We start from the raw sequence: 14,098 nt of genomic DNA, 5'->3' as shown, positions 1-14,098 counted from the left end.
ATAAATGACCTTCCTGCTCAAATTAAATGCACAATATACAGAGGATGCTACAAAAAAAAACTACAAAAATCTTTTTGCTACGTTTTCTGGTAGAAATAGAAATTTGGCTGTCATTTCTTTTGTGTTGCCCTAATGGAAAAGGACTAGGGCCGCTTAATAAATTAAAGTAAAAAACATTGATCATCATCACATTTAATCTCAGAAAGTTAACTTTTTTTCCACAGAATTTTGACTTTGTTTCACAGAATTTCAAATTTAATCTCAGAATTTTCACAGATTAATTTTTGACTGAAATTAATCATTCTAATTCTATTCCCAGAATTCCAATTTTAATTCTCAAAATTCCAACTTTAACTCTCAGAATTCCGACTTTTTTTTTTTTTTTTTTTTGGCAGAATTCTGACTTTAATTTCAAAATTATTTTTTTTGCAGAATTCTGACTTTAATCTCAAAATTATTTTTTTTTTGCAGAATTCCAACTAATTCTCAAAATTCTGACTCTTTTGCAGAATTCTATTTTAATCTCAAAATTAAATTCTGTTATAATTTTTTGCAGAATTCTGACTTTGATTCTCAGTATTCTGCTTTTTCTGTCAGAATTCTGACCTTTTTTCAGGATTATTTCTCAGGCTTCTGACTTTTGATCTCAGATTTAAGTCAGAATTTGGAGAGACAAAGAGTCAAAATTCTTTTCCAGTGGTCCTAAACCTCTTCCATATGTCCCAGTAATGTCAAAGCAATGCAGAATTTAAAAAAAGTCAGAATCCCACCCTGTAAGAGGAAGTTTTTTACTCTAATTAACCAGAGGAACCAGGTCCAGCATGCAGTACCAAACACCCAGCAGAGACAGCAGCAGCAGCTCGGCAGTACCTTCTCGTTCGTATAGTCGCTGACGTACAGCGTGTGTCCGTGTTCGTCCATCTCCTCTGACCAGCCGCTCAGCGGCGAGCCATACAGGCTGTCCAACTGGCTAGAGTAGGTGCTGAAGCAGGCGTCCTCTGAGGACAGAGGCTGGAGTCCTCCGACGGACAGCGACAGGAAGGGAAGGAAAGATGGCGAGAGCGAGAGAGGAGTAGTCTACCATCAGAGGGAAAACAGAGAGCATCTTTCACCAGAGGGACAGAGGACAGTCATGCAGTGATTTAGCAGAAACAGCCCACCACCATTAAAACAGAGGAGGAAGTGTAAACCGGAGGCACTGACACTGAGTAAAGTTTATGCTTTTGGCCTGTAGGTGGCAGTGTGGTGCAGTCGTTTGATGAATCAGAACATATCACTGCAAAAACACCAAAGTATTTTGTCTAGTTTCTAGTGCACACATCTAAATTCTGTGTGGGTAGAAACTGGTTACATTTACTCAGGGACATTTACTTGAAAATGTACTTTTAGGAGGGTTACATTTACTCAGGGACATTTACTTGAAAATGTACTTTTAGGAGGGTTTTTACTATGCTGTAATTTTCACATTTACTTGTTTTGGGATTTTATGTTTTATTTATTTATTTATTAGGTTTATTGAATAGACACACAATAACAGTCAAATTGAATAAAACAGCGGTCCCATGTCTATATCATGAAGCTTACATAGTAAGTTAATTTGCAACATTTTTTCCTACATAGTCTTTTTCTAAACAATATATAAAACTATTAGGAAGTTAAATAAATAATAATAATAATAATAATAATAGTTTCTCTGTGTGTTTTGCTATCTTACCACAAATTATGGCATATTTTTATCCTTAACTTTTAATTGTTTTACATTCTCTCTTTCACAAACTTCTGTTTTTCATTTTCTTAAACCTAAAAGAAGAAACCTTATCGACTGATCCTATAAGGTGTGTATTTTTAAAGGTTTGTTCAGTTTTTTTTTCAAAAGTGTCATGTAGACATATTTTATTTATCAGGCTATTTTCGTCCTATTTGAAGAGTAATAAGATACTTGCACTAGAAAGTAGACCTAAATACTTAATTTGTGTGTTTTTGCAGTGATCTTACAGTCAAGGGAAGCAAACTTATTTGATGGGATGTCACTCCAGAGTGCGTTTTGAGAAAAAAAAACAGAAAGTGTGTTTTGATTGTAATCACACTCGCTGCTGATGAGCTGCAGTCAGCTCGTTAGAAGGAAAACGCAGCAGTCCAATTTCAGATCAGTTTAGGAACTAATTACGCTGCTGCAAGGATTTAATGAGATGCTTGTCAAAAAGAGAGAGAAAAAAAGAAACTTCTACTCTGTCAGATTATTATTTTTTTCTTCTGATGAGCCAAATAACTAATAGTCAGAGCTGACAGCAACTTCATTCTGTCAGATTAATGGTACGAACAATAAAATCTTGATTTCATCCAGCTTGTATTTAGGCCTAATTTGGAGTAGAGGGTAGAAAGTATTTATAAGATATGCTAGTTGTTTTCAGAAAGCAGTTAGGTGACAAATACTGCACACAATTTAACATGGTAGTCACTAGGGCTGAAAAGATTAATCGGATTAGTCATGAATAATCGATTACTTGTATGATCATCAACTAATTTAGGAGGACACAGGCTAAAAAAAAGGCAGTTACTGAAACAACAATATTGTCAAAGCAGTAATTAATCGGAAACCGTACTATATATATCTATATACAGTATATATACTGTATATCTATATATATAGATACAGTATATATATGTAGTTATCTATATATAGATATAGATATATATATATAAATAAGTTAAGCATTTTAGATAAAAAACATTATTTGTAAGTATTTTCTACCTCCGACTCATCCAGTGTTTTAGCTTCAAATGGTTCAAATTCTGTAAAATTATCCAATTAAGAAACTTTTGCTATCCTTTTATGAATTGGTTAATTTAAAAAAAAATCTGCCCAACACTGTACTGATGTTAAGGGCTTATTTAAGTTTAATTTTTAATATTACATAAAATAATCTTAAGTGATTAGTTGAAAAAAAAACCCGAATGTCTGTTTTTATCTGATTGTCAGAATAACCCATAGAATGATTGATAACTAAAATAATTATGTAATAAATCGGCTGTTAACTCTTTAAACTATTCTGCACTAAGTTCTGCAAACTCTACAGATGGAGAAAAATTATTCTGTGTGTGTTTAGCAACACAGAACGAGAGGAAGCGATCCTTGCAATCGTACAAATCTGCAGCAAAGAGGTAACCATGGAAACTAATCAACAAAGGACGTTACTTTGTCACTTTCTGTTTGGTTTATGCTAGCATTGCGTTTTCACTGAGCCTCATAGTTTTACAGTACTGTGAAAAAAATCTTGAATCTTCTGTTATTTTATTCTGTTTTTTACTTAAAGCAGCTGGTTTTTCTTCCGCTGTGATCAGTGGTATCCCATAAGGTTTATTTTTATTTCTTATTTGTGTTTTGAGTTCATTTTCAGACACATTTTTAAATATTTGGTAAAGCTATTTAACAAACCATTCCATTTTATTTATAAAGTACATTAAAAAGACAATATGTTTACCCAAAGTGCTATGCAATAGGATGAAATAAATATTGATAAAATAAAACATTAAGCACAGAATAAGACGCATTAAAAAGACCAGAAAATTACAAAATAGAAAACAACAAAAGTAACTGAAAACCAGCGTGCTTTTTTAAAGAGAGATTTAAAAGCAGCAACAGAAGACGTTTATCTAACAGTTGTTCCATTATTGAGGTGCAACAACAGAAAAGGCCTGATCTCTTTAAATCAGAGTCCCTGTATGACAACGATCCTACAGGGACTTAAAGGAGCAGTATTTTGCAAAATCAGCTCTTTTTAGCTTTACATCATGTTATAATGCTATTTCCTCAACAAAAACGTACTTGGAGTGTTGCTTTAATTCTTTCTGGCATGTCTGAGAAATCATTTAATCTCCATGGCAACCATTTAGCTCTGCAAAACGCCTGGGTGGACCTAGCCCCGCCTTCAAGGCGCAGCTCCTCCTCAAAGCTGCAGTTTCCAAGCTACCAAGTTTCCGTCTCACACACGCGACGCTCCCACTCTGCTCCTTTAGGCTAGCCAGCAGCAATTAGCAAACACCTGGTGGAACTGCGCATCGGTTGCGCTTGTTACATGAGATACTTCGCAGTGAAACGCTGGAAAATTGTTGACTAAAAACGTAAAGCAGCTCTAAAGAGAACTTTAAAAGATTTTTTGGAAACTGAGTGTGAAGAAATCCAGGTAGTTTTAAGCTTTCCAGGTAGTTTGTTAACTTGTCCAACAAGTTAACAAAAATAAGCGTTTGGAAGAGCATACATACATACAGCATACTGCCTATGGTACTACTAGGTGTTCCTTACTATATAATAAAATACACAGATTGGGAAGTTTTAAAAGATTGTTATGAAGCTTTTAAAATGGTTCCAAATCCATTTGGATCCAGGTTGAGGGAACATAAATAGCTTTCTCAGACTTTCCCTCAACTTAAGAGTATAATATGATTATTATTACAGGAACTGCGCTACAAAAACACAAGCACCAAGTATTCTAGTTTCTAGTCCAAATATGACAAAACTAACTTACAAGTAACTTTTTGGTAAGATACAGCAGGTTATTTTAGGTCAACAATTTCTTAATATTGAAACATTTCTAGTTATAAGTGAAATAATACGACGGATCTTTTTATCAATATTAAGGAATTATTGACTTAAAACAAGTTCCTACATTTTTCTGAGAAGTTACTTTTAGCTAATTTTTCTCTTATTTCAAGTGTACAAAGTTATTTGCACTAGAAATTAGACCAAAAATACTTGGTAAAATCGTGTGTTTTTACAGTTCCATCATTTATAAATTTCTTCACAACAACTAAAAGCCAGTCAATGATCCTTACTATGCCGTACACTGGTTATTATTGTCCTGATGGACGTGAACTTTACCTCAGAGCTTTCCCCAGCGCTGTGTTTGTCATTCCCGACAACGCCATCTTTGGTCCGCGGGGGTTTCCAGGTCCTCTCGTGGGTGGATCGGTTGCAGTAGTAATGTCTGCCGCTGTGGTCCGTGTACGTCTCCCAGTCGCCGGTGACGTGAAGAGGCGAGCCGGACGGCAGGGGCGGTTGGCTCTTTTTGCTGATTTTCAGCTCCTGGAGGTTGGTGTAGACCGGAGATTCGGAGACGCCTTGGCCCGACGTAGATCCAGTCTGAGGATTAAAAAAGGAAGCAAATTGGTTATGAATACGTTTCTGGAAACTGAATGAGATTTCTACAATTAAACTAATTCAAAATGTGTAGAAGTGAGCCTGTGGAAACTTATCTGAAAATAAATATTTTCCCCATTTTCTACGAACCGAAATGTTAAATTTAAATGGGATTTGATCTGATAGAGAGTAAACATGAAGTGGAAAGAGAATGATAAATGGGTCTCTGTGTATTTATTTATTCATTAATCAATAACAACCGGAAAAATGCAGAAGGCACCATTTTGTTCTGATAACTAAAAACAAAATTCAGTGAAACCAATCATCAGAAGCTCAATAATTAGTAATTAAGAGTCCAGTTGAGTGTAATTTGATCTCAGTATCAATACATAATGTGAACGTTTTCTGAGGTAACAGCAACTGAAAAACAAAAACCAACCTAAAAAAAAATTGTAAAATGTGTATTTGTTAAAACAAAATCATACAATCTACATGTCACTTTGGGACTGAAACAATTAATCGCATTAATGGTGATTAATCATGTTTTAATCATGACTAAAATCAAATAATGATGAATAACCATATATTAAGCATGATTACTCGATTACGGAAATAATCTTCAACTAATTTAGTAATAGAACAATCATTAACTGGTGTAGGGCCATTTAATGGAAAAAACAACTAATTCAGAGGAGTAATTAAAAAAAACTGTACAAAGATATGTAGTATACATTTGTAATATTGAATAAAAAGGTTTAAGTGGTTAAATTGTGCCAGTTTTTAATCCGATTAATCGTCAAAAATAATTGATAGTTGCAGCCCTTTTTGTGTTGTTTTAAATAAAATCTTGCATACTTAGCTTGTTATAAAAAAGATAATATAAACTCTATAAATTTGTAAAACAAATTGTAATCATTTTTATTTATGCTGAAAAACTCCCCCAACGTTTTGGCCCCAACAAATTGTGTTTAAAATTTCATCCCTCATGGAAAGAAGTTTTGGCTGCTAAATCCCATAAACATAAAAAAAGGAAAAAATAATAGCGTCTCCTTTATTGTATACTTAAGTGGCAAAATATTAGAGAAAAATTACACTATGAGATTTTTTGTAGGGATCAGTAATAATTTGAGCACAGAGCAGGAGGAAAGAAGAGAAGCTGCTTTTATATAACTCTGGATGCCACAGACGTAAGCGAGGTTTGGAAAAGAGGAAGTAAAACTCAAGACGTGTGCAGAACATTAGGAAGACAGTTTAGACACACTGATTCCTGCAGCTAGAAACAGAAAAACTTTAAATCTGTTACCGTAAAACCTGACGACGTCTTTTTGAGCCTGAGATTTAAAATTTATAAAGCTGCCATTCATAAAACTAGATTTAAACTGTAGGTTAGTAAAAGTTAAAGGTTGGACAGCTGGTGAGTGAAGGTCGCTATTCAGATAAGTTGGAGATTCTGCAAGTTTTTAGTTTTATTTAGGTTAAACAGTTCAGTTTCTCCACAGATGTCATTAATAAATGCTTTGGGGTAACAAATGCAGTTATTATTAATCAGTTAAATGAATTTCTTGCATCATAAATGAATGACACAAACAAGGACAATCTGTGGCCGAAGATCAGCCACAACCCACAAAAACAGCAGATTTGTTGTTGTTTCATTACATATTTTATAGACAAAAAAATACAATAAATAAATAAATAAAATAAAATAAAGAAAAAACTAAAGATTTATCCCTTTTTGACAAAAATAACATTAAAAAAAAAATTTTAATTGATTTTTTGTGATAAAAATGAATGCTACACAAACAAAAATAAAATCTAAAATATTATATTCATACTATTAACTGGATTTAAAAAATAAATAGATTAAAAATAAAAACTAATGTTTTTATTAAAAAATTGTTTTAAATAAAAACAAAATAACAGACTCATTCTTCTGTTGATAAAAAAAATAAATGTAAAAAATAATATATAAAAAACAAAATCTGATGAATTCATTGAGGGACGTCTCAAAATTATTTAAAGTCGCCTGGTCACAGTGACAAGGAGCCATAAATAATACCAGAGCTCCAAGGCGCTAACACTGGGTCCTGTGATGATTTTTATTGCATGGAGATCAATAGAAATGAAATATGCAGGAGCCGAACAAACAGCCTGGAGGAACATATGAGAATGAAACGCCTGGTGGTCTCAGCCACGGCTTAATGAGGCACCCGGCCTCAGGAAGCACACGCTGCATGTACAGTATATCGGAGGATTTACAGCCGTTCCTGCTGGAGAAATCAAACAAAGTGAAAGGTTACCTCCGGCTCTGCTGGTGATAAACTAGCAAACGCCTCATCGTCCTCTCTGTGCATCGAGATGGCTCGCAACAGACTTCTCCTGAAACGCGTCGCTGCCATTTGCTCCTGCTTTTTGTTTTGACTTCATGTCAGGAAGTCCATCGTGAAACCGTGATGACACCGTACTGACTCCATCTTCCTTTAGCATGTGACTTAGAGTGGATGTGTCGAAGGGGAAGTCATGGTGGGCAGAGGGGCGGTGACCCGCAGAACCACATTATGTCTCAAGATGTGGAAAACACTGTTTGGACACGTGTTCAACTTCTGTCCCAATAAATCTGTGCTGTATTTACAGTTCCACCTAAAACTATTCAACCCTGAAGCTGCAAATTTCTGCCAACTAGAAGCAAATAATTTCTGCAAATAAACATAAAATACCACTTTAAAAGAAAGTTACTCAACTCCTACATAAGAGTCTCTGCAGCTAACACTTATTTTAGTAATCGGTTATTTCATTGAATATTCTGACTAAGTCCAATGAAAAAAAGACACATTCTGCAGATTAGTTCTGAATCCATCCATCCATCATCCATCCATCCATTGGTCCAATCATTAATCCATCTATCTATCCATCCATCCATCCATCCATCCATCCAATCATTAATCCATCCATCCATCCGCCCACCCATCCGTCCAATCATCCATCCATCCATCCATCATCCAATCTTCCATCCATCCATCAAAAATATATAAATTATAAAATAACACTAGCTCCTTTTTTTCTTGCTCTAGAGCAGAAATTAAATTATTCCAGAATCTGATCAGACTTCAGAGTAAAAAAACTTAATCAGTCTCAGGGAATAAAAACCTGATCAATGCATCTCCAGCACAAACTACAAAATGTTTAGTTTTGCTCAGTTAAATAAAGTATTATTAATACGCTCAAGCGCCTCTCTTGTGTCTTCTTTGTTTAATCTTTGGACAAATAAAATGAGCAAACTGAGGACAGAAAAGGAAACCAAGGTAACCAAACACAACTGAAAGATCCACAGGAACCACAACTGAAAACACCAGGATGACTGCATTTTGTGCTGCAGTAAAAACTGAAACATGGGCACAGATTTAAACAATTAGGCTCAACATTTACTGTAAAAACTACAGACTTGATGAAATACTAAATCTGTACTCAGTCTAATAATAGTACCATTTTAATTTTTTTTATTTTTAAAAAACCCCTCCAATTTGTCAGTTTTTTTGTTCTGAACCACTTGATTATTATGCAGCGCTGCAGGCTGTACTGATAAGACAATTGCTCTTCATTCAGAAAAGTCAGCAGTTTCATCTCTGCTGGTATTTTTTGCTCTGCTCATTAAACGTGGCTCTGAAGTGAGACAGTGAATTCAGATGCAGCTTTGATTCAGTCAGAGCTGCTAAATGCCTGCTGCTGTAAAAAGGTTGCAAAGGATTTAACTGGGCACTGGATCAAACTGGGAGCAGAACTGGATGGATGATTAGATGGATGGATGGATGGAGGGATGGATGGATGGATAGAGTCCAGTTTAAAACTGGACCTAAAATCCTGTCACGGTTCTCAGAAAAGTAGAAATTGGCATCAATCGGTAAAATCAGTGCATCTCTAAATACAAGATGACAGAAAATCACAAGAAAAGGTTTAAAAAAAGTCCAGAGTAATGACTGAAACTCCCGTTTGTTTCATCTGCAACATGAATCCTTCATCACTGATTCACTTGAGAAGAAATGCCATGTTTTTCCTGTAGGGGGCAGACTGACAACAAAATCAGCCTTCAGCAGGACATGCTGGTGACCCAAGAGGAAGAGGAAGAGGAAGAGGCGGCGTTTGTCATCGTCCCTCCTGTTTTCTGTTTGACCCAGAAAAACCTGCTCTGCTGCATACCGCAGGGACAAAAAGGACACAAGCAAACAAACACAGCAATCCTGCAGCTCCGCCGAGCGACACATGAACCGTTTCTGCAAGCCACAACAAGTCAGAGAAAATATTTCCCCCTGATAAACGCTGAGCTGCTAATCCCACCAGGAACAGAGTACTACTTACATCTACTAACTTTTTTTGGAAAAAAAAATATACTTTTACTACTTTGTACTTATTTACTTTTACTCGAGTAAATTTATTATGAAGTATTTGTAATTTTACTTCAGTAAAATTTCTGGACTCTCACTGAATGAAAAACAAAAATCACACTGCAGTTTTTGTTTAAGTTTTTTACTGAAAGCAACTAATTTGGAAAAATGTCCTTTAGCCTGATTTTATTTTTACTTTGTATTATTGTAATTCTGTCCTTAAAATACCAAAATTTCCACTTAACTTTATATTTTAATCGTATCTTATGTAATTTTAAAACATTAAATGATTGATAATTTGATCAGTTACTCAGAACTAGAGGAAACTTTTTTTTTTTTTTTTACCAAATACGTTTTTACTCTTACTTGAGTAATTTCTTTGATGGTTATGTTTTATTTTTATTAGAGTAAAAATGTATTGAAGTATATTTTGAAGTAAATTACCCAAAGTATGGAAAAACTACGAACTAATAAAAATGTAACAATATTTAACTAATAAAAACGATTAAAAACACTCTACAAAGTAATCAAAATGAACTAAATTAAAAATGAAATAAAACTACAATGAAAACCCAAAACCTTTATAACTCTGGTGGGATTTCTTCCTTTTAGCATTCCTCTTGTTGGAAAAGACATCACACCAGTTACAAAAATTTATTTTTTAAATAAAATGCATGAAATCGAATCTCTAGAAATTAATTTCTCCAGATTTCAAAGATATAATTTAAATTATTGAAGTATCTTGAGCTACAAGAAGTCACTTTTTGCGTCATTAGTTTCTCTCTAAATGTTGGGAAGTAGTTGCTGCCAAACTCTACGAGTTTTTATCCGACCAGTGAAACCAGAATGGAGCTGTGACATCACCAGCCTGAAACGGGAAGTCAGGTTTTTTATCAGATCAGCTGAACACACACATCACACACACCCAGGCTGTGTTCTCTGAAGTAATCTACAACAGGAGAGGAAAACTTCTGCAAACTGCTGGAAAATGTATTAGCTGGGTTTTCTATTATATTTGACTAAATGTTTCCCAGTATGGCAAGCTGTTTTAGCATAAAATCAAATCCACCACACTTGCACTCTAGAGATCTGAAGTTGGTTTATGACTAGACTAATTAGTAAATTAAGATGTCTCTAATTATATTTTGACTAGACAAAATACCTATTTGCGATATCTCTAAAACTAGTATAGATGACATCAGATTTACTATTAATTTGTACCTAAACTCTAATTCAAGATATCTCAATTAATTATTGGTTATCTGAAACATATATTTCAGTCACTATAAAATTATGACCATAGTCATATAGTGATTTTAAGTTCTCACTTTTTGCTCTGGCTAGTCATAATTCTAATTAAAGCTATTTTAAATGTATTTTTAGGTAAGATGTACATAGATTTAACTAGTGCAAATTAAATTGCAAATATCTTGAAAGCAAATAATGACAAGGCAAACATAAATGAGAGATATCTGGAATTATAAATTTGACTAGTGAAAATGTCTTTTAAGATATCTCCAAATGAATTAGAGAATAACATTACTGATATCTTGAATTAGTAAAAGAAATAATCACCACAGATTTACTTAACATTGTGAAATTAAATTAAACAATAAAAAACTCAAAAAGAAATTTAAATAAATGTTTTTTTAAAATGCATCCATTTTCAGCTTGGAACTGGGTTGTCAGTATCATTTTTAGTTGTGATGTTTCCATTAAATAAAAAATGCACTTAAAGTCACTTGTGGATAAGTTTGTTCATGCACTAAGCCTTTAAACATCCAGTAGTAACATTCGGTTGTTGATCACATGAAACATGATGCAAAAAAAAAAAAAGTGTTTCCATTTCAAATGTTTCAGTTATATATCCGAAAAACCACCTCATCCTAGAACAAAAACTTTTGATAAAAAAATGTGATTATTTCCAAAATTCACGTGTTTCAATTAACAGAATTTATTTTTATAATTCCAATTTGCATAATTTTATAGTCAATGGCAGTTCAAGGGAGGCTTACACACAATTCTTAATTCAGATATCTAAAAAATTTATTTTTACGTTTGAGAGATCTTGAATTGTAAGTAAGGATGTGTTTACCCTTCAAATTACGACATATCTAATATTAGATATTAAATATATATCCTTTTAAAATATCTTGAATGGAGTTTTGATTCGTCACAATGTAATTTAAGATAATCTTGAATTATTGGTCAGAATATGAATACAGACGTATTTTTGTCTGTAATTAGATGGTTTTTCTATTTCAGATATATTGAATGAATAGTTTAACTACAGTCAGAATAACACTACTGATATCCTGAATTAGTAAAAACAAAACACAGATTTATTTCATTTTTTAGATCTCTCGAATGTAATTACAGATTGTATGCTGGAACAGCTTGCCATATCCCAGTACACTTGGACGTCAAAAACACTGACTGCATAAAATGGAAAACATTCAAAGGAAAGTAGCAGAAACAAACTGAACAGAAAGGTTACAGAGAAGTCCCAAAGTGAACCTGAATTAGTTCAGACCCGTTTATGTCTTTTCCATGCAGTGACGTCAGTAAATCCGCCTGGGTCGAAAAGCGAGGACGATTAGAAACAAAACACTTCTGTTTGCTGGTTTTAGCTAAATGAAGCAGAGAAAAAACAATGACCAGCCTGCAGGAAGTCTGAACTCCAAGTGACTCTATGGAGCTGAAATCAGGAAAAGGCAACAACCCAACAGGCTGCAAGACAACAAACTACTGTAGTTTGTCTACAAAAGACGAGACATTGACAATATGTTGTAAATCAAGATCAATGTGGAGTTTATTTTTTAAGTAGACTTGTCACAGTACCAAACTCTGTCAGAAACGGTCCCAAAATGTGACTCGTGTTCTTGTTTTTACTCCAACACTGACTAGCTTCTGTTTCTCAATGAGTCACAAATGAGTCAAACGTCGGAAACAATAAAAGTGAAGGAAAGAGAAGAAACTGAATGAAAGAGAAAACGAGGGAAAATATATGACTGTTTGTCCAAAAAGAGGACAGAAAGAGCTCTAAACCAGGGGGGCCAAGTGCAGCCATTAGTGGCCCCTGGATTAGTTTTGTGTGGTCCATGACCGCAATGCAAGAACGGCACAAATTTAGCCCTCCAACCCTTTTTTCAGGATGAGATTTTCTGTGGCAAGTTCATATTTTCTTAAACAGAAGATGTTAAATTCAACAAAAAGTTAGCATTTCGCTTAGCCTGGTTGTTTTAATTTTTTTTCTCTTAAGTTGTGCCACAAAACATGTAGCGAGTTTTAAAAACAGCAAAGTTTGTAGTAGAAAATTCTTATTTTTGTTGCTGAGCATAAAGTAAAAACATTTTATGTACTGAAAAATGGAAAATAATAAGCCCAAAAAAGTTAAGCGAGTCTAAAAATTAAGTCAAGCGTAAAATATTATGTTTTATTTATCATTTTCCAGGTAAGAAAGAGAATATTATCTTTCGAATATTTTTTTTAATTGGGCAAAACAGATTAAAATTTGGCCCCTGAATATTTTAAACTTGTTGATTTTGGCCCTCGGTGCAAAAGGTTTGGACACTGCTGGTCTAAATGTTACTTATGTTTGTCAAAGTATAAAGTATTCGATAATAAATATAAAACCATCTTTTGCAAAGTAACGTCTTGAAAAATACTGGAACCAAATTAGAAACTGCACAAGTGAACAGTTTAAAGCACTCAACATCGAGAGCTCAAGTAAATAATAACAAAAAAAGAGCAAAGATATCATCATCTTCCTCCATCAAAGTAAAAGGTTTTTGTTTTTTTTTTACTTCCCGAATCTCTTCAATAAGTAAAGCCTGAGAATATTTGACATTTTGAGCTGTTTATGGTGATTTCTCACATTCATGGAGAACATCATGAGATCAGCATGACTAAACAGGAGTGCGGCAGCCAGAGTGATTAACGTCGGCGCTGAACAGATGTGCAGCGGAGGCGTAATTCTCCAGATGTGAGTTTACGTCACGCTTAAGGAGTCTGGAGCGGCAGCTGTCTGGGACATTCCCAGCAGGCGTGGACGCAAACATGCAGCCGCCGAGCTTATGAATGCGCTGAAGTCCTTCAACAGTCACCGAAGAGCAAAGACGGCGTCACAACTGTTGCTACGGAAACCGTATATGTCAGGGTTTGTACACGTTTCCCATTGTAAAATTCAAACACTTCTCAAGCTTGTTCAGGGTAAGTTTTCAAACCTTTTCAGCTTTGGAGATAAAAATAATACAAAATAACTAAAAATGGAGCTTTTTAGTTCAATTCACTATTAAATGATATATTTTATTACAGTTCTTAATAATAATGTCTAATAGTATTCTATACTCTAATTTAGGACAGGATAAACTAAAACAAAAACACTGTTTTGAAGTGTTTCTCTAACATCCTATCCACCTGACTGGTCAGAGAACGAAACACTAATTTATTTAAAATAAAAGCCAAACTTTATTTCAAATACGCAGATCAATGAGTAATAATTGAGCCATTAGAAATAATAAACATTCATTGCATTGTAACAATTCAAACACATCGTGTTGAGGTAAATGCTAAAACACAATAA

General features: G+C 34.1%; 1 protein-coding gene across 9 annotated transcripts in view; it reads right to left on the bottom strand.

Annotated features, from left to right (window-relative positions):
• LOC114146542 (rho GTPase-activating protein 12-like) overlaps positions 1-14,098 on the bottom strand; it is a 64,207-nt gene that overhangs the window by 14,300 nt on the left and 35,809 nt on the right. For 5 of the 9 annotated variants that reach the window (XM_028020703.1, XM_028020705.1, XM_028020704.1 and 2 more), the window contains exons 3-4: positions 4,880-5,140; positions 871-1,077 (exon numbers count right to left, since the gene is read on the bottom strand). In XM_028020703.1, coding sequence (XP_027876504.1) covers positions 871-1,077; positions 4,880-5,140 — 468 coding nt within the window. Of the gene's footprint in view, positions 1-870; positions 1,078-4,879; positions 5,141-7,434; positions 7,588-14,098 lie in introns of those variants that run through there. The other 4 variants (XM_028020707.1, XM_028020710.1, XM_028020709.1 and 1 more) reach the window with 2 other exon arrangements.

Source organism: Xiphophorus couchianus, chromosome 6 (assembly GCF_001444195.1).
Source record: "Xiphophorus couchianus chromosome 6, X_couchianus-1.0, whole genome shotgun sequence".
NCBI lineage: Eukaryota > Metazoa > Chordata > Actinopteri > Cyprinodontiformes > Poeciliidae > Xiphophorus > Xiphophorus couchianus.
Note: the sequence above shows the minus strand (reverse complement) of the source record. Positions and strands in the feature narration are given on the sequence as shown.